The 19483-nt window shown below is 45.3% G+C and overlaps 1 protein-coding gene and 2 long non-coding RNA genes across 5 annotated transcripts; 1 reads left to right on the top strand and 2 right to left on the bottom strand.

Moving 5' to 3' along the window:
* Nucleotides 1-1056: 1056 nt before the first annotated feature.
* Nucleotides 1057-19016, bottom strand: LOC6505595 (lateral signaling target protein 2 homolog). Its single transcript, XM_001964589.4, has 4 exons — nucleotides 18263-19016; nucleotides 4155-4295; nucleotides 2310-4096; nucleotides 1057-2244 (listed from the first exon to the last, which is right to left on the bottom strand). Exons 1-4 carry the CDS (start codon nucleotides 18296-18298, stop codon nucleotides 1257-1259), a joined length of 2952 nt encoding a protein of 983 aa, XP_001964625.2. The 5' UTR covers nucleotides 18299-19016; the 3' UTR covers nucleotides 1057-1256.
* LOC116654504 lies at nucleotides 10562-11106 on the top strand. 2 transcript variants are annotated; one of them, XR_006506983.1, is made up of 2 exons: nucleotides 10562-10694; nucleotides 10952-11106. It is a non-coding gene; the product is annotated as an uncharacterized LOC116654504 (long non-coding RNA). The 2 variants fall into 2 exon arrangements; XR_004309725.2 differs by having other exon boundaries at nucleotides 10597-10694; nucleotides 10969-11106.
* On the bottom strand, nucleotides 11417-15951 carry LOC123257050. 2 transcript variants are annotated; one of them, XR_006506980.1, is made up of 3 exons: nucleotides 12325-12339; nucleotides 11717-12213; nucleotides 11417-11655 (listed from the first exon to the last, which is right to left on the bottom strand). It is a non-coding gene; the product is annotated as an uncharacterized LOC123257050 (long non-coding RNA). The 2 variants fall into 2 exon arrangements; XR_006506979.1 differs by having other exon boundaries at nucleotides 11717-15951.
* Nucleotides 19017-19483: the final 467 nt, after the last annotated feature.

Raw genomic sequence — 19483 nt, 5'->3', positions numbered from 1 at the left:
GTACGTACATAGCTAATTATACCGGCTAGGTCAGATAGAAACGCGTTAACATAAGGGAATTAATACATATAAAATTACGATAAATCACAAAAAATGTTTCGCAAAAATTTCTGCTACAATTAACGCCTACGGATCAGCTTTGTTTGCTCCCGTTAACACCCCCCCGGATGGACACCCCGGCTGGTGCTCAACGCTACAAAAATATACATTTATCTATACCCCTAACTGCAATATATCGTAGTAAGGCCTTGGCTAGTGACAAAGGATTTGCAAAGTTAAAGCTAACGCATAGCCAGCACCTTAGTGCTGGCTACATTTTAAAACTTAAATCAAGGCTCCTGAAACACAAACACATTGTTTATTTAAGCATAAAATTGCATATATTTCTTTAACTGAATTTACAGATTTCTTGGTTGTTACATTTATTTATACAATTTCGAATCAGAAAATATATGTATATATGTTCATCTTTAGTGGTAATATAGTTGTTTTTATTGTTGAAATTCGTGGCAAGGACCTCTTGGCAAGGTCCTGCCACACACACCTACGTAGTACGTACATAGCTAATTATACCGGCTAGGTCAGATAGAAACGCGTTAACATAAGGGAATTAATACATATAAAATTACGATAAATCACAAAAAATGTTTCGCAAAAATTTCTGCTACAATTAACGCCTACGGATCAGCTCTGTTTGCTCCCGTTAACACCCCCCCGGATGGACACCCCGGCTGGTGCTCAACGCTACAAAAATATACATTTATCTATACCCCTAACTGCAATATATCGTAGTAAGGCCTTGGCTAGTGACAAAGGATTTGCAAAGTTAAAGCTAACGCATAGCCAGCACTAAGGTGCTGGCTGCTGGTGCCTCCCCAAGCCCCAAACCGATAACGTGAAAACAAAAAAACGTGATATTAGGGGGAGGGCAAGCTTGCCTATCCTACCCCTGACAGGGGAGTTGCTGATATGAACTAAGGGTCGACTGCGTCAGATCGGAGCTGCGTCTCACACCCGATAGACGGACATTGGTCATTGTTTGGAAAATAAAACGAGTACAAAACTAGGCTTATATATTCAAGAAATATATATGGTCTGGATGGGGGTCCTCTGTGCGGGAGTGGGACTACGTGTAAAATAAAAAGACAATGCTTGCAGAACAGTTGCGGTTCACAGTTTGCTTTTCCCCCCTTATCTCCTCCGGGTCTGCCACATATTTGGTCAACAGCTGCGCCGGCTAGCGCCATAGGCCAGTCCTAAGAGGCGGTCGCCGTCAGACGCTCCTGCACGCTCGGCACGCCCTGGACACTCATCCCGGAGCGCACCTCGCGCACATAGCACTCGCGGCAGACGCGAACCGCCTTGGTCAGCCCGTACTTTGGCAACGGGGCGGAGGCGTTCGAGCAGACTCCGCAGAAAACGCCACCGCAGTTGCGGCAGTGGTGGCGCCGCCGGAAGGCAGTGAAGGGCGTCTGGCAGGACATGCAGCGCGGTGCCTTGCCATCCGGAATCCAGGCTGGCGGGGCAAGCGTAGCTGTCGCCGTTGTGGTCACTGTTGCTGATGAAGGCATCTGGGTTTCGTTGTTGCTCTGCAGCCGCCGCCGGCTCCCGCTCCTGGCGCTCACAGGGGAGTTCTGTTCGGAGCTGGAGCTGGTGGAGGAGGCGCTGGAGGGCGTGTTGCTGCCCACGGAATTGTTGCGCTGACGCTGCACTTGAATCTGCAGCTGCTGCTGCTCCTGGTGCAGCTGGGAGCTGCTTGTTGATGTGCTGGCCGACTCCTGATCCCCAAGACTCCGGCTGCGCATCACATGCGATCGACTGGTGGCCAGCAAGGCGCCGCCACCAGTTGGGCTTCCGTCGTCAACCGTGTTGTTTCGCTGTATACTGCCGCCGGCGGAATGACGTTGGGCACTGGCGTTGGCCTGGTTGCCGTTGCCTGGGCTACCACCTCCGCTGCCGGCGCTGAACACATTGTCCAGCTCGGGATTGACCTCCTCCGCTGAGTAAATGCTTTGGTTGGAGCCAGCGCTCTCCTGTATCACATCGTTTTCTGAGGCCCGGAACTCGAACAGCTCCGACTCCTTTGTCTTTTCCGGTATGTCAATCTCCTCTTGGGCGGACGACATGTTCATGAGGAATACACTGCGCAGGATTTGGCGCAGATCGGAGGCGAAGTTCGTCTGCAGCTGGTCGGCGACTCCGGCAATGCAGACGAACAGGCGGTGCAGCAAGTTCTCAGTGCTCCTGTAAATTACAAATATTTAAATTAAATGACTTTTTTATTCCGCCGTACTCCGAACCCTACTCACTTGAACTTGAGGCGTGCCGTGGTGTTTCGCATGGCCAGCGACACGTCGTCCGACAGCGAGGAGGCGGCACTAGTGTCGCCGCTGGCCTGGCTTGGCTCCCGATCCCTCTCCGGCTGGGTTGCTTCCGACTCCGTGGAATCTAGGCTGCAGCGCTTGCGTCCACTGCGGGTTGTGCGATGCGGATGCGGTTGCGGCGGCTGCTGGTGCTGATGGTGGTGGTGGCGCTGGTGGTGGTGGTGATGGTGACGATGGTGATGTCTGTGACTGTGTCGGTGCCGGTAAACCGATTGGTGTGGCTGGTCCTGCTCCTGTTCGGGAGTCTTGATTGTCGATTGCTCCGCCAGTGGTTCAGCATCGCTGCTGGGCAGGCGGAGCCGCTGCAGGGTGCGGCTGGCTGCCAGCATGGCGGCACTGGTGCTGGGCTCGTCTTCCTGGCCATCGCGATGGCGCTGGCGCTGCTGCTCCCCCGCTCCGTACTCGTCATCTTCGCTGGCCACGAAGTTGTCAGTGAGAGGAACTTCCTGGGGCTGCAGCAGGTTGCCCAGATTCGTGTTGGGAATGAGGTAGCCGGAGGCGCAGTCTGCCGCCACAATGTCCTTCAGCAGCTGCTCCTCGTCAGTTTCGTCGTCGGTGCTGTCCAATTCCTCCTCCTCCACCTCAATGTCGTCGTCATCGTCCTCCTCGTCCTCGTCGTCGCCGTCGCTCCAGTCCGCCGGTGGGTGAGTGGAGCCCGTGGCCGACGACGAGGTGGAGGCGATCGAGTGCGAGGGCGTTGGCGAGGGGGCGGGGGACGCGGTGGGCGTGCTATTCGGCGACAGCGACAACATGGACGGAGAACGATTCGCAGCTTTGTCCAACGCGGGAGCACTGCTAGTGTTGTTGTTGTTGTTGTTGTTGCGCTGATCCACCAGCCGCTCCACCGTCCTGTGCGTATTGGTCGTGCCCGTGGTATCTCCATTATTGTTGTTGTTGTTGCTACTGGTCGTGGGGTGGTGGGAGCTGTGCTCCGGACTGGGCGCTTCGATGCTGCTGGAGCCGAGGGGAGCCTTGGCGTTGATGTCCTCGTTGGTGCAGAGGACCTTCTCCAGCTGGTACAGTTCCTCGTGGTTGAGGTTCCGCAGCAGGTCCCGGATCTTGATCAGGATTGTGCGGAAGGGCCGGAACATTTCGGAGAGCTGGTCGCCCGGCATGTCCATGTTCAGTGGGCCTTTGGCGTACACCACCAGCCCGGCCACGATGGCCAGGCGCGGAATGGAGAACATCAGTCCCGGATCGAAGGCGTCCACCATGTCCTGGTCGAGCAGACCGATCTTCAGCGCCCGCTGCAGGGTTTCCGAGAACAGCACCCCGATCCACTGCTGCATCTCGTACTCGTGGCGGGACTTCACCTGGACCATGGCGCTCACATAGCTCAGCTCGAACTCGGCGAACAGGCGGTCGAAGATCTTCAGGCTCTCGTACAGCTGCTCGGTGGTGGAGTCGTTCAGGTCCAGCTGCAGGGTCTTGCTGTTGGGCACGTTGTTCCGCAGGCACTGGTCCCTGAGCAGCACCCGGACATTGCCCAGACTCTTCGTCACCGCCTGGGCCAGGGGGCGCATCTCCTTGCTCTCCGCCTCCCGGTTCATGATCGAGGAGCCCGCCGCCAGGCACTCGGCGCCGAACCACAGCTGGCCGGCGAGGTTCTCCTGCAGCACCTCCTCGGGGAACTTGGCGCGAAACGCCCGTGGATCGCGGTCCTCGCCCAACAGCTCCTCCATGATCAGGTTTGTGATGGCCAGCACTTTGTCCTTGAAAGAAAAGGGGGGATTAGCATTAAACTTGTTTTGAAGCAATTGAAACACCCACCTGGTTGAGCCGCAGCTTGCTGACCAGTCGGGTGCACCGGTCCGGCTCTGCCCGTCCATCGAAGCTGTCCAGTTCGCTGGCGACGGCTGTGAGGGAGCGGTCCGCGTGGAAGAAGCGGGCCAGCAGCGATTTGTCATCAGCCTGCAAGTAGAAGTGTGCAATTGGGATGAGTAACTGGTCGTAGATAAGCCCGCTGGCCGTGGCGGCTTATCGCTGGCAAGTGCAGCAACTTTAAGCGAGAAACGGCTCATGAGCTTGGGGAGCGTGAGACAGTCGATACAGGTCGGATCGGGCCAGTGGCGATAATGGTGACTCAACCAGCCACTAACCACGTACTCGCTATCACTCAGGCATACAGATGACCGGCTTAATTAGCGCTGCTAATTTTCGATGATTTCACAACAAAGCCCCGAGCCACGAGTGTTAGTATTGTGGCAGACGGTGCCGAACAAAAGTGTAAGTCTGAGATACATAGGGCTGTATGGCGTGGGTTTAAATTCATGAGAAACACAAGGTTTAAGATATTAAAGTGTTTTTAAAAAGTGTGTTCCCAACTGGCTAGTATTATTCCAATGGAACAAAGTTTAAGTAGATCCTCTTCTAATCAATCCCCAGATGGTCTGAAAATAGGGATTGGGACCGACCATATGATACCCGGTACTCATCCTATCCACCCTCACTTTATTTAACCTTTCAATGTATAGACTCCTCAAAAAATTGTTTCATACTTTTGTTTTTTTTTTTTTGGAATAAAGAAACTCAAAAAATCAAATCCAGTACGAAAGTAAAATGAAGAATCTATAACTTCTCAAAGAATGGTTATGAATAAACCATTGAAATAATTTAAAATTATAACTTTTCCACAAAACTTTTTTGAATTGTCAAAATTGTGACACAAACTTCATCCAAGTGGGTATCATAAAGTACCTGAGATCCACGAAAAAGTACCTGTTCAAAAATACAGCAAGCCTATATAGGAATCAGTATATAAATGTCTATAACTCCTCTAAAATCGGATAAAGTTGAAGTTTGATTTCCCAGATATAGATATAATTTATGTTTAGAAGTAGTTCGGCTTCAAAACTTTTTCAAAATAGTTTCCTAAAAATAGTATCCTTCTAAGAAATATGCCATTTTTGAGGGCGGTAAGAGGCGTGGAAAAAGTTTGAAACAAACCTTATCTGCGTGGGTATTCAAGAAGTCTACATGCAACATCTTATAGGCTTAACCTTTATAGTCTCTGAGATCCACGCTTTCATACAGACAGACGGACAAACGGTGATCAAGATACTGATAAAGAATACATATACTTATGATCAAGAATACATATATTCTTTTTGGGGTAGGAGATGATTCCTACTCCCTGCCACATACATCCCCTCGAATACAACCCCCCCTCCCCCCCCCCCCCCCCCCATCCCCCCTTGTACTCCACGAATACCGGGTATTAATAGCTTATAGCTTATGGCCCAGAAATTGAAAGACCATCGAGGAGGAAGCAGCCAGATGATGCAATTCCGAAGAGCTATATCTTTTAAAACTCTTTCGATGCAACATGCAACAAGTAGCCAATGCAACCTCAATGATCCATCAGATCACGTGGCTCCATTAAGCGGAGCTGCCAACCTCCGCTGAGCGCACGAGATCCATCAAAGGGGGAATACTTGGTTACTACATCCCATTCGGGATGGGGATGGGGATGGGGATCGGAATGGGGGGCAGGCAGTAGAGCGAGTTATCGGCGGTTGAACTTGTTTCCACTGTACAGTGTACAGTGGTGCTGTTGTGGTGTGAGTGTGATTGTGAGTCTGAGTCTGAGTCTCAGTACGAGTGCCGCTTATGTGCTCTGTTTAAATATTAAAGCAGCAAGAGCAGCTGGCTGGCTGGCTGACTGACTGGATGGATGGATGGATGGCCGGAGGTGGGAAGGAAACAAAATGTACGAAATGTGTTTATTATAAAGGTAAACACGTCGAGCCAAAAGCGTTGACTCTCGACTCACCAATCCGCCACTCGCTTCTGCCGTTTTGCCTTCAAAACTGCGCAGTTCAGCTTCGGCAGGTTTATCGGTGGTGCGGTGGTTGAGAGTGGTGGTGCGGTGGTTGAGAGTGGTGGTGCGGTGGGTTGTTGTGAGGTGTTGGCGGTTCACGAAACTTCAACTCACACAAAGTACATACGACTGACTGGCTAACCGTTCGAGGGAAATTGGTGCCGAAACAAACTGTTTGCAAGGCAGTCTAGAGTCTAGAAACTGAAACGCACTTGCCAGGCCAGCCTTTGAATTCTCGGCCAAATGCATTTGTTGGCTAATACTTCTCTTAATTGAGCCAGAAATCGATGCAAATTGGTCGAATGGCTTGTTACTAGTCATACCAGGCATAGTCATAGGCCCTGCTACTGGGCCTTTTGTTATTAAATGGCTAGAGGTGCCTCGTGGTGGGCCTGCTTCTCGTTCAAGTGCCAGACATTCATGAGCCAGGCCAGCACAGCAAACAATAAATCCAATCGAGAATTATAAATTATATAAATTGAGCAAGGCCATGCGTAAATAGTTCAATGACTGCCCACCTCCCTGGCCGCCCACCTCCTCCCTGGCGCTCATCGTGCTCGTTGTGGCCATTCCCAGGCGGCTGGCCGGCCGTCATGACGACGTTGGCCCAAAGCGCCAGCCAATTTTTTGTAAGTGCCTGCCTGGTGTTGTGGCCATTAATTAGCGTCGCAATATAGAAGTGGCCTGGAACCTGTATAATATACGAGAGTGTTTCACAAAAAACACATTATTTATTAGGGCATAAAAGCGGCCAGGCCATAACCGGGACAAATCTATAATTAGGTCTAATCGCCTGTTTAATTTTTAGAGAAAATAGAGGTCTAATGTCTCACTTTGTTGACAATCTCCAGAAGTGGTAGACTCTCCTCTTAAACACATGAAATATTTAATTAAATCCCTAAAGAAATAAGAGAAATTTAAATGCTAATTACAAATTTGAAGCTGGCAGTTGGCCTCCCAGGACCTGGCTGGCAGTTCCTGCCAAATTTTGAATGAGCCACTGCTGGCTGCCATAGAGAGGAAGTGACGCATCCTGACTTATTCATGAGCCATCTCCGAGTCAAGCCGGGTGAGTGGCAACTGGCTGCAGAGTCGTGATTAAATATGAAGCACTGTGTTGGCACTTCCCATTCGAGCCAACAACTGCCACTCGTCCGAATCGAAATAAACATTTGAGAAACTGATTTTCAGTTTGAGTCTTTGGGGGAGCGGAAAGGGTTCGGGTTCGGTTCTCTAGAAAACAGACCGCTACTCCACCCTAATATCTGGTATTTGCATTCGACAGGGCCGACACTTGTTGTTTCAACTGGTTGGCGTTCAATCGGCTAATTAAGGTGACTAACAGTTCCCCATTTATGGCCGGTGCTCCAGCTGGTGTGGGATGTGGGTGAGAACCGCTTTCAGTTCCAGTTGGCCAAGAAATCGAATTATTCCGAGGAGAAAAGGCGATATTACAGGTACAACTTTCTAATTATTGCAAGTATTTCAGCCTTTTTCCTTTCTCTTTCTCGTAAATTATGCTGAAAAGTCAGACTATGACTTCTGAGGACACTCGCAGGGTCCTGACGTCACAAACGACCGCTGTGGTGGCATTTCGTGCGCAACAGGCAACAGGCAGTCCTTGGGGCCAAGGCTCCTGGTCGAGTGCTGACGCAAAGGACTCGCAGACACACACGCCCTTGACACTGAATGTTCACATGATTCTCATGATTTTGGAGCAATTTTTGCCTTAATTTCCATTCCAGTCGGCCGCCAATTGAGAAAATGTCTCAGAAAGAACGAGGTGAGACTGGGAGCAAATGCCACGACCCCCTAACGAATCAATTCCGTCCCGGCACCTGCCAGCGGCGGTTAATTGAGGCACGGCACTGCCTCTAGAGAATACCTCTACCTCTCCGGAGATGCCAGCTCCGATCAATTGAGTCCAATTTCTTCACAGTCCCACTCGCCACTGCGAATTAACCATCTAATTTAATTGGCCAACTTTCAAACATCAATGGCAGGCGCCAAATGTCGCGGCTTCTGGATAATTTTCCAACCGACTGCCGGCCAACACGTGACTGGCTCTGGAAGTCGCTTCGTTCTGGCCCCAAAGTCACGTTAAGATAAACGGGAGAGGGCATCTGGTCTAGGTCTTCCTGCCACTGTTTGCTCGCAAAGACAATATTTGTTCTCAGTGCAGGGTCTTTAATGAGCTATCGATGGAGGGAAGCCCGCTTATTAAGTTCCTTAATCACAGCTGGCCTCAATAGCAGAAGTGGCTGTGCGGTTGGGGAGAATTTCACTTTCGGGCATCCCCAAATCATTCTAATGCCATTCTAATTTAGCTCTAAATTGGACATGTGTTGCATATATCGGATATAGTCAACCAATCCAGGCCTTTCTACTCATATAGTGCGTTTAACGCGTAAAAATAGAGACTAAGTCTTTAAAGTAAAGAATAAATAACTAAAAATTGAAAGATTTTAAAGAATAGTCCTAGAATACAATTAATATCTCATATAAAAGGATTCATAGATCACGAATGTGTAAAAAGTTATTTCATATATCACTCTTGGTATGGAAATTCCATACCTTAACTTTTATTCCATACTTTTAAAATAAAAGTAGTAGAAATTAGCCCAGCGCTTTGGAATTTGTGGAAACCCCCATCTGATGCAAATTATATAAAAAAATACTTTCAAAGGATATTAAAAAAGGATTTTTAAGAAATTGTTTCACCCTCGAATGTATTAAAAAACACGAAAGGACTTATATAATAATTTATTCCCAATATTGTCAATTTTTTAAGTCCAAATTTAAATTAGTTTATGTTTAAATTAGCTCAAATTTGTTCACACTGGAAGGAATAAACATTCTTACGATCTGAGTAGTGGGCTTTATGGGGGAAACCCCAGACCAAAACAGAAGTACCCTCTGCCGGGGTATAATGAATATTACAACACATCAGGGGACATGTGGGGAGGGTCTGGGAGTGTGTGTTTGTGGGACGATGACTGTGAGGGGCTGCCTCAGAGGAGCTGCGGCAGCTAGACGCTGTGGAAACTGAGTCACGGTCAAGTGGCACGAAAATAAATGAGCTTGGCGAGCCGGCGAAAGCGACCACAGGCACTGAGTATCGGTATCGGCCTATGAAAGGCTCATGCATTAAATATTTCAGAAACAGTCTGATAAAAAGGCAACAATGCCCGTTACTCAGTTTAAAAACACGCACTAAGATCATGATTGAAAAATACTGAAACTGCCTGCCTGGTTGAAAAAGCTGACGATAAACCCCATCGGAGAGCATTAAACCCCGGGGGAAACAAAGCGATAATGTACGAATTATTTGAATTATACCCCCGGCCAGGCCACTCGGATACCGGAAGTCTCGCAAAGGATTCCATTTTTGAAAAGTCTGAAGAGTTGAACGAACCGTTCCCCAAAATTAACACTTTACGGTCAGTCCAGTTCGGTCCAGTCCCTCTTGTCGAGCGGACACTTTATTATGTCATAACGAATTCAATTTCTTAACAAATCGAACTCGAATTTGCATAAAATTGAAACAAAAAATTACCAAACAAAGAGGGGAACCAGAGACAGAAATCAATGCGGAAGAAACGACAAAATGCGCCCAAGAGAGCAGAGAGGGAGGGAGTCCAATAAAGGCCATTTCACAAATTGGATAATAAGCGGGAGGCGGGAGACGGTAGGCCCTAAGGAGAAAGAGGTCGCCTCGCCGTCATCACCCGATTGCATATTCATGAGGCCCCGAAAGTGTCGCAAGAGGCCGCAACGGGCCGCAAATTTTCAAATCACTTTGGCTTTTATCGGTTGGCCCATCAACAGGTGGGACTGGCCATAAAAAATGTTATTTAAATCCGACGGATCAAGTGATTAAAATCTGATAAAGGAACTCATAGATCCCTCTTCCAGTTGGCAGGCCTCTGGCAGGCCGACACTGCTCCCGATAATCCCCGCCAGCTTTCACTTTGCCGGCCGTGTGCGGGGTTAGAGTGCGTCCGGCAGTCGGAAGTGCCGATAATTGAGTAACCAGTACGTGGGCGTTGGCACAGGCATCCGATCTCCGCTCCTCTCATTGATATGCCGGCCACAGAGTCGGCGGGCTTATGCAACCGGTCGAGGCACGGGGACGGGGACGGGGTCCGTCCCCTATGCAAAAATGAGTGCCGCCTCAGACTGATGATAAGGGCCACCATCTCCCATTCTCCAGCGACGCAGCGGAGCTCTTTGTGGGGGGATTAGGTAATAAGTGGGACGCAGTGGCCGGCGACGTCTGGCGGGCGTAATGCGAGCCGCAATTGAAGTCGCCGGAGCCGTCGTTCGAAAGTAGGAGAGTGGCTGTGGTTGCAACCGACAGCAGTGGCAGTAGCAGTGGCAGTAGCAGTGGCCATTGCACCCAGCCCCGATGTGAATGTGAAGATTTCTCCGCTTTTACTTTTCCCCGACTGACCGTTTGAAAAGCGTTTTTATTTCGGGACTCGTAAGTAGTAAGTAGCGACTAACAGCTAACAGAGTGCGAGCGGGTCTGGCAAAAAGCGTTACGAATAATTGACATATTGGTAGTACCGCGCCGCTGGCCAATGAACCTCCTCTCTGGCCACTGGGCAGGGAACTAGCCACCAGCCACCAACCAGAGCTGCTAAGCTGGCGATAGGCGGCTACCCGTCAGTGCCATCCATCGGACAGCTGTCAGTTGCGGGCGATAAGGCAGGAGGAATATCATCAATAATTGTTACACTTTCAGCCTTTATTTGCTTCCAGCTCCCAGCACGGCAGCCGAGGCAGGAAATCGCTGAGCAAGCACCCGGATTAGTGGTCAACAAATATTTGATCAGCGTCTTCAGTCTTCAGTCCCTTCCGCGATTGGGCCTCGAAAATAAAGAAATAATCGAACAGAAAGCGACGAGCGTGCAGCAAATTGTTTGACTTTCTGGCTTGGTTGGGAAACGTTACACAATCTTATCTGCAGTGGAGAGAGGGGTGTTGCACTGGCCAGCACAAAGGCGGTACATGTGTTCCTCGATCGACATTCCAGGAGAATATCAATCGGAATGAGTCTATTACTCAAGAAAGTTACTGAGAAAAGTAATGCCCACTTAGTCGCTGTTTAGACGAGAGATTACTTAATAATCTCCTGTTCCTGTTCCCCATAATTCAATATTATTATTGAAAAGTTCACAACCTGAAAACAATGATCTAGAACTGTCTGTTCCAGGCTTATCAGTTCTATAATAGAACCTCTATTGGTTTACTGAAGGAAAATAGTGGCAGTCCAGCACAAAGGCCTATTGATTATTTTCGGCTGGCGGCCCTCGCTCGCGGTATCAGTGGGATGTCGTCCATAATGCGTCACTAAAGCCTCCAAATGGGCCACAGGGCACAGACACCAGTACTATCAACTAATTGTGTGTTAATTTTCATTAATTCGCCAGCGGAAAAGTTACAGGTCTGTGGAAAACAAGTTGATTAAATCATTCGCAACAAATAAAATAGTTAATGGCCAACTCACGTGCTTTCTCTTTGATGGATTAATCTCAAAAGATAGAGCCACTTCAAGGTCGATCTCTGACTATAAAATATCTTGCAACTATCTTGTGGCGCGTTGGCCCATAACTGGAATAGCGATTATGAATGAGAAACGCAAACACTCTGTGCCAGCTATCTGTGCCATCAGAATGCTGTTTATCGGGGGCCTTTCGTAATGCCACCTCGGCGGCCTTTACTTCACAAGACTAGAACATGGAGAATTGGGGCCACGCCACACCAGGCCGGGCCAGCGATGTCGTTAACGGTGCGACAGAGAGACGACTATGGCGGCACATGTCAATATGGCCCAAATAAAGTGCACCGAAAGAAACAGGTTGTTGCTGGCACGAGCAACAGGCCTCACTGATTACCTTCTTGCCGCACTGCATCTGCCTGCCACCGCTTCCATTCATGGCGCAGTCTGGGGCACTTTGTTTGCTTTTTGAGACAAAACCAGAAGCTTATAGAGCAGTTGTACCACTGGGAGAAATAGGGCAGAGGTTTATTAATAAACAGCAGTACTATTTTCTTTTGTTATTTCCATTATCTTTTAATGAAAAAAGGGGAAAAAAACCTTTAAAATAATAATACCTCAGCTCCAACTGTTTATCTTTCTATTTATCGCAATTATTCCATGTAGGGCTGTTGCGTAATCGGGGCTTGTGGCGATTTTGAAACCTGTAGGCCCCGAAGTGACCACCGTACTTGGCACTGGCCTTTCTTGCACTTTATTTCCCTTCCCTCACTTTGCCCGGAGAAATGGCTGCTTTTTGTTACTTTTCTTGCTTTTTACAAGCCAGAGCTCAGAAAGCGTAAATAAGCGAATTTTGTAAAGCTCTTCGCTAACTGGCAGGCCGAAGTGGGCCCTAAAACAGCTCCTCGGTTCATTTAAGGCTACACTGCAAGATATTCGAGTGGTTTTTGGTGAAAAACTAAACTTTAAGCGGGAAATTAATTACATAATATATGTACAAATTTGATAAAAAGTTATATAAACACAAATCAATAGCTGAATAGATTTAGGATAAGAGAAATTCCGCTCAAAAATTTTAGCAAAGTCACAAACCCTTTGTTTTCGAAAATCTCTGTTCAGGGTTGCCACCTTATTAGATTGAATTGCTTGGTTAACAACTTTTCAAGTTCTATCGCTGCAAAGCCTTCAGTTTTCAGTTGTTTCTTCATTAATATAATGAGATAATTAATTTTTTAACTAACTAGTTTCTGGTAATTTGTAAAACATTCAAAAGTTTAGCACGAAACACAATTCAAGTTCCGTGACAACTCTACAATTAAAATTTCTAGGCTATTTTAGGGTAGAGACTGCCACAGAGCTGTATGAAATATGGGACTTTTGGAGCGGAAGCGATTTCTGAGGCACCCCTGTAGTCAGTCTGTATATCATTTTCTTCGCGTGTAGTTCACTCTAAAGACTTTCTTATTATACTTTTCTTATTGTTATTACTCTGTTTTGTGTCAGCTCATGTTTTTTAGTAAAAATACTCTTTTGTGAGCCAGCCAGAGCTATAGCCAGACTGTCAGTCAGAGTTTATTGTGTTAATGGCCGATTTCGTGCTGACTGAGTACTGAGTCGACGCAACAGGCCTAATTGCACGCCTTTTGCAACATGCCCCGAAAGTCAGATGGCCCGCAAAGAGCCAAAAATATAATTGTAGAAACAAAGCACCACCGATCGAGGAGGCAGCAACCATAGATTTCACTTTTTTTATGATTTACTTTTGTTTCTTTGTCGATCGGGCCGGGCCATAAAACAATTCAATGCCAACTTGAAGCAGCTTTGTGGCTAAGAGATGTACGAGAGATATTGGCTGGAACGGAAGAAATAATGAAACAGTAATAGAAGAATTGGTTTCAGAGCTCCCTCTGAGACTCTCTGGTTGGAATTCATTCATCGTCGCCTGGCTTTTAATCCAAAAATATATAAAAAATGCTACAAGCTTTATCGCTTGTACTTCCTATATGTGTTCAGATGAGTATATGCCACCAGAGCACCCATTTGTGCAGGCAAATTAAGTATTCCACTGTGATGCAATGGGGTTTCTGTGCTGGGACCGGGAGCTCGCCGGATCAGATAATCAATTACAGACGCCTGTGGCGCGTGCCGCCTTCTGTCAGTGAGTGGCCCGGAGGAGTTCCATTGACTGCGGATCTGATCGCGTTTTTTGGGCTGTGGGTTTCGGGGCGATCGCCTCTTTCCCAGCATCCATTGTCTGGGTTTCTTCGAGTATTTTTTCCCCCTCTTTGTTTACGTTCACCAAGTCGGTTTCGTTTTTACGAAAATTTATATGCACAGAGGCAGGGCGAAAAAAAATTGCATTAACTGGATACTCTAACTAAAAAATAGTAACATTCGCTATGGGATGAGGTAAAAAGAAAAGTAATTATTTATGATCTGCATTGGAATGCTAGTGCCAGGGTTGTCGCCACCTCGGATTATGCAATTCGATACTGCATTCGCCTGGCCACATCTGGCAACGCCGAGCCATTACCGTTTATTTTCGAACCGCAACAAAAGCGACCTCGCGAGAACCTCGCCGCCGCGCAGGAGAAAGAAAGTTGACACGATACGCGATCACAAAGCAAGAAGCCAAGAGATAGAGAAAGAGAAAGAGAAAGAGAAAGAGAAGACCAGACCAGGAAGTAGCTGCGGAAAAGCCGTGTGCAGTCACTGAATGAAAGAAGAGCAGGGGAAAGAGTTACAAATGAAAGAAAACCTACATATATGCGGATTTCTGTTTCGATTTCCACGGCCAAGAAAATAAGGAAAACGTACCGTTATTCATGAGCCCCCACCGCCTACCGCCCCACTAAAGATGGGGGGAAGTGTGTTAATTAAGAGTGCCGGAGCCGAGACGGAGGCACCTAACAAGGCAGCCGGAAAGTAAACCGAATCGGCAATAATTCAATTTTTCAATGCATTTGGAGCGTAGTAGATCGGGCGATGGGGGGCTTTAAAATAAATACTAAAAGGAATCTCAATAATATAGTAACAAATGCAGGAAAAACTTATTAAATTAGGCGGTGGAGTTTCTTAATAATAAATAATTGTTTAATAATAAATACTAAAAGGAGTATCAATAAGTACTAATAATATACTAACAAATAGAACAAGAACCCAATAAAAAGGGGTTGAAGTTTTTTAAAAATTAATAATATTATATACTATTATATTAGTACTAAACTAAAAGTAGAGAAAAATATGTCAAAAGTTCATATTTTCAGAAGTTTTTTGGCTTGAACAATGCATTTTATACCTCAGTACGTAGTAATAGTAGTTTGTAATAATAGTAGTAAGTAGTATTAGTAGTAGTAGCATCTTAGTACTAGTTGTATTTAAAATTTAAAGCTTTGAGGAAAGCTTGTTGTTTGAAAAATAGAAAAGTTAAAGAATGAAGTCATGTTGGGCCTCAGCATGAATTAAAAATTGAGAAAAACTGCGAAATGTGGCAAGTAATTTGAAGGAAAAGCCTCTAATATCAGAGTAAAATAAGGTAGTTTCAGATATATAGAAACATTTTCCATTATAACTACCACATTTTTTATTTTACATGCTTAATAAGGCAAATTATTTGTAAATTTTCTGCCAACTGGACAACTTTTTCTCTGTTTTTGAAATTTACTTCTCTTTTTATACACCTTCTAAGGAGATTTGATGTAAAAACCGGAAACAAATGAAATGTTTTCCATCAGAAATAATTAAATACAAAACAGTCTTTTTGTGTTTTTTCTTTTTATTTCAGAATTTGCAGGGCAATATTTCCGAGAATAAAACTGGTCTATTTTTATATAAAAAAATATAGTTTTAATCATTCCTGATCCAATAAAATTGACAATTTTCTGGAAAAGCCCATGTCCAGGAATAGTTCTAGTTGCCCCTCCCTTCCTATTTCAAACTTCAAAACACCCACCTCACCTTCTGTTGTGCGCATTTGAATATAATTACGGCATTAAAAATATGAATCATTTTCTACCAAGATATCTACACATTATATATCTTCCTCTTGCCATAACAACTACGGAAATGTACACTGAAACAATATTGTGGTGCGATCACCTGCCGCCAAACGTGATGCGTCGGCAAATCCCAATCCTCCTGCGCTCCAGTTGGCGCTATCTTATCTAATCGAACTGCCAGATACAGGCAATCGAGTCTATAATCGAGTCGAAGCTCCCTGCTGGCCCTAACTGGCTATCGAGCGACGAAAACATAAACATCCGAGACCAGACCAGACCAGACATCTGTTTGCCATTTGATTCGATTTGAATCGACGGCGGAGCAGAGTACCTCGACACTGACCTCCCCGATAGGTAACCGAGGTCGCTCCAACACACCACACCATATACATAAGTGTTTGCCTTTGATTTAATGGATTTGCGTGTAAATTGCTTCTAATTCCAGCGCCACACAGTCCAGCCACGACAATCAAAACGTCAACCGAACTGACAGATTGACGAGCGATCGGTAGGGAAATTCGAAAATAAAATAATACCAGGAGAGTGGAAGCGTGGAGGCTCCACTCCCAAGGTTTTATTTTTGGACGCGACCCTAACGCTTCAAATGCCATCCATATTCCAGGCAGTCGAGGGCAAGAACTGCCCAAAAATAGAAACCATCTGCCACAAAATCATTCCAAATTATTGCTTTCCCGAGATATCATCGAAAACATACAAAATTCCTTGAAATGTAAAGCTCTTAATTTTTTGGGGAAACCCCCAAAAATACCAATTACGATATTTTTTATGAACTGATCTTGAAGTTTGGGGATTTCCACACTATTTTTCAGGCCAAGTGATTCATAAGGGATCCATATCAGTAACTATATTAGTGTTTTCGTTTAAAAAAATACATTTTAGGCAAGTTGGACTGTGAAATTGTTCGAATGTGGGAAAGCTAAAAATAATCAATCGCTGGAACTATGACATTGTTCTCAGAGTTCTCGCCTCGCCCCGAGTGATTTTCCACAGCGGCGCGATTGGCGATACGCGAGGGGTTTCCCCCTGCAGGGTATATCCCATATTACTAGACGTAGATACATAAATTAGTTGGCTGCTTGCAATTTGCAGCACGAACGGCCGCGGCCTGGCGCCATATTTGTTGGAGCTTCGCTTGTTGTTGCTCTGCACTATGGAAAATTTGACTCGGTTTCTGTTCAAAATCAATTTTCTAAAAGTTGAACAATAATGAAATAAAAATAATAGAAAGGGCTAAAAACTGCAGCTTTAAGCCAAAAAACTACAATTTATGAGGGGCTTATAATGTGTCGATTGTTATCGATAGATTTTTCACCAAAAAGTTCATCGATTGCATTCGGGAAAAGCTCATGAAAAGAGAGCCTTTCATTTTTGGACTACCAGAAAGTAAATTATTTGTGAAATTTTTAAGAAAATAGTTAAATACCATATTTGCATGCTTAAGAACCTTAAGAGAATTTTTTCATTAAAGCATCTCTGACAGGAGAGCGTCTTTACAGCCTGTTCCTCACCAACCAAAATCAATAATTTCAAATATTTGAAGCCTGAAAGCACATAATGTCATGTAATTCAATGTAATTGTACTTCAAATGGGTGTAGTTTCAAAGAGCACTTATAAGACCTTTTGAAAAATTCGTAAGAAGAAGGCAACCTCGTATTTTTCTGCCAAATTTTAGTACAAAAAGACTTAAAAAAGCAATGCGTTAGAAACTTGGAGATAAAATGATTTCGATAAAAATATCGATATACAGGATATTGTTTATACTCATATTGGTAATTTTGGCGAATATGCATATAAATTATAGGAAATTAATTAATTTAAAAATAAATGCCTTGTTTTTGATTTTTTCATTTTGGCAAAAAAAAAGTGGTAGTATTTCCTACAGTGAGTATGAGTATGAGTATGAGTATGAGTATGAGTATGAGTATGAGTATGAGTATGAGTATGAGTATGAGTATGAGTATGAGTATGAGTATGAGTATGACTACGAGTGTGAGTATGAGTATGTATGTATTTTTGTTTCCAATTTGAATTGAGAGTGGAACGGATCGAGTGAATGCAGTTTAGAGTGCGGCGTTGTGCAAAACGGCTGGTTGAGCTGACTGGCGTTGTTGCTTTTGTTGTTGCGGCAACGTCAGCGAATTAATCATCGGCCGTGCGAGGGAAACGAAATGCGGTTAAAACACAGCTGGCCAAGTGAGAGGGAGAGACTGGCAACGACCGGAGAGAACGAGAGGGGCTATCGTAATGAGCGCCTTACACCAGGGCCAAATCAAACGCTGACGTCACAACGGCACAGTTAACAAGCGAACCAACACACACCTATACACACACACACTAACACTAACTCAGAGTTGCTTTGACACAATTCGCACTGTTGCTCTTAATTAATTGCAGCTCTCTTTTCCTCTTCTAGTGTATAGTGTGTATGTGTGTGTGTTGTATTTTTAGAAGTCGCTAGGTGATAAGAGCAACTACAATTTGGGTTATCAACGGCAAGAAAAACAAACTATAGAAATAAGAAAACATCAACTGTACCTTGGGCTTATTTAGCCATTTGCGAAACGTGTCCATCCTGGAGTTGGTCTTTCAGCTGCAGCTCCACAGTTGGCTCCTCCAGCCTCTCCGCTTTGTCCGCTCTCTTTCCACCCCCTTCGTTGTTGTCCTTGTACACCACCACAAACAAACACACACAGACAGTCACTTGAACACTCACACAGTGACAGTGACAGAGACAGCGACAGAGACAGACACACGCGAACGAGGCGAACCAAACAAAACAAAGAAAGAAACCCGTAAGGCGAAAAACAATATGTTTGGTGACTGCTTTCTGCGTCGTGGATTCTCTAAATGCACATTTCTGATTTTAACACTTTATCTGAATTTTGTTCCGTCTGCTGCTGGTGCTAATTTCCGAGTGCTTTGCGTTTTTTTTTTCTTTCTTCTTTTTTTTTTTTTTTTTTATTTCTCACTCCACTCAACTTTTTCTCGTGCCCATCACACGCGTGACTCTCATCACTGGAAATGCATTTTCCTCGTGCGGAAACTGCGTCGGTCGGTTGCTTAAAATCCCCAAATACTTTCAACGAAAGCGGAAGCTGGCTCTCGGGGCGAAAAAACCATTAAACGCGCACAGCACTCATCCGCCCTTCGCGATTCCGTCATCAGCGGAGCTTCGTCCGTTCGCTTCGAAATCAACTCAACTTTTTAGCACTCAACTCGGTGCTTGGTGCTTGGGGCCATGGGGCTACCTGAACCGCTGGTGGAGGTGGCAAAATATTATTTATATCGAAATATCGATAACCTGTTTTTGTATCGATTTTGGTATTTTTTTTTAGTATTTTACATTTTTGCCAGTTAAATTTTGACAAGTTAGGAATCAACTTTTTCTACCCCTGAAAATTTCGTGAGTGAATTTGGATGATTTTCCATACATTCATTGTATTCCATGGCTTGGATGCGTTAAATAATAACCCGTTTGTATAAAAATATCTTTTCAGATACGATAATTACATTTTACGGGTAAAACACATTTTACAGTCGATTTCCAGAGCTAAAAAAATAGTATTTGTACCGAAGTATCGATATGTTCTTATTTATAACAGTAAAATGTATCTTCTACATGACCAGTGCATCGGTAAATTGAAGAAACAAAGTACTTAAAATAGCTAAATTAGAAATTCTTAATATTAAATTTAAAATTATTATATTAGAAGATGCACTACATTTTCAATTACTTAAAACATGTCGATATTGAAA

Source organism: Drosophila ananassae, chromosome 2L (genome assembly GCF_017639315.1).
Source record: "Drosophila ananassae strain 14024-0371.13 chromosome 2L, ASM1763931v2, whole genome shotgun sequence".
Classification (NCBI taxonomy): Eukaryota; Metazoa; Arthropoda; class Insecta; order Diptera; family Drosophilidae; genus Drosophila; species Drosophila ananassae.
The sequence above is the reverse complement of the archived record's forward strand: the minus strand, read 5'-3'. Positions and strand labels throughout refer to the sequence as shown.

Bases quoted from the DNA above. Each gene is read 5' to 3' on its own strand.
- LOC6505595 (XM_001964589.4), bottom strand. From the start codon at position 18,298: ATGGACACGTTTCGCAAATGGCTAAATAAGCCCAAG. The intron at 4,097-4,154 runs GTGGGTGTTTCA...TTTTCTTTCAAG, and splicing joins GCAAGCTGCGGCTCAACCAG to GACAAAGTGCTGGCCATCAC. The intron at 2,245-2,309 runs GTGAGTAGGGTT...TGTAATTTACAG, and splicing joins ACGGCACGCCTCAAGTTCAA to GAGCACTGAGAACTTGCTGC.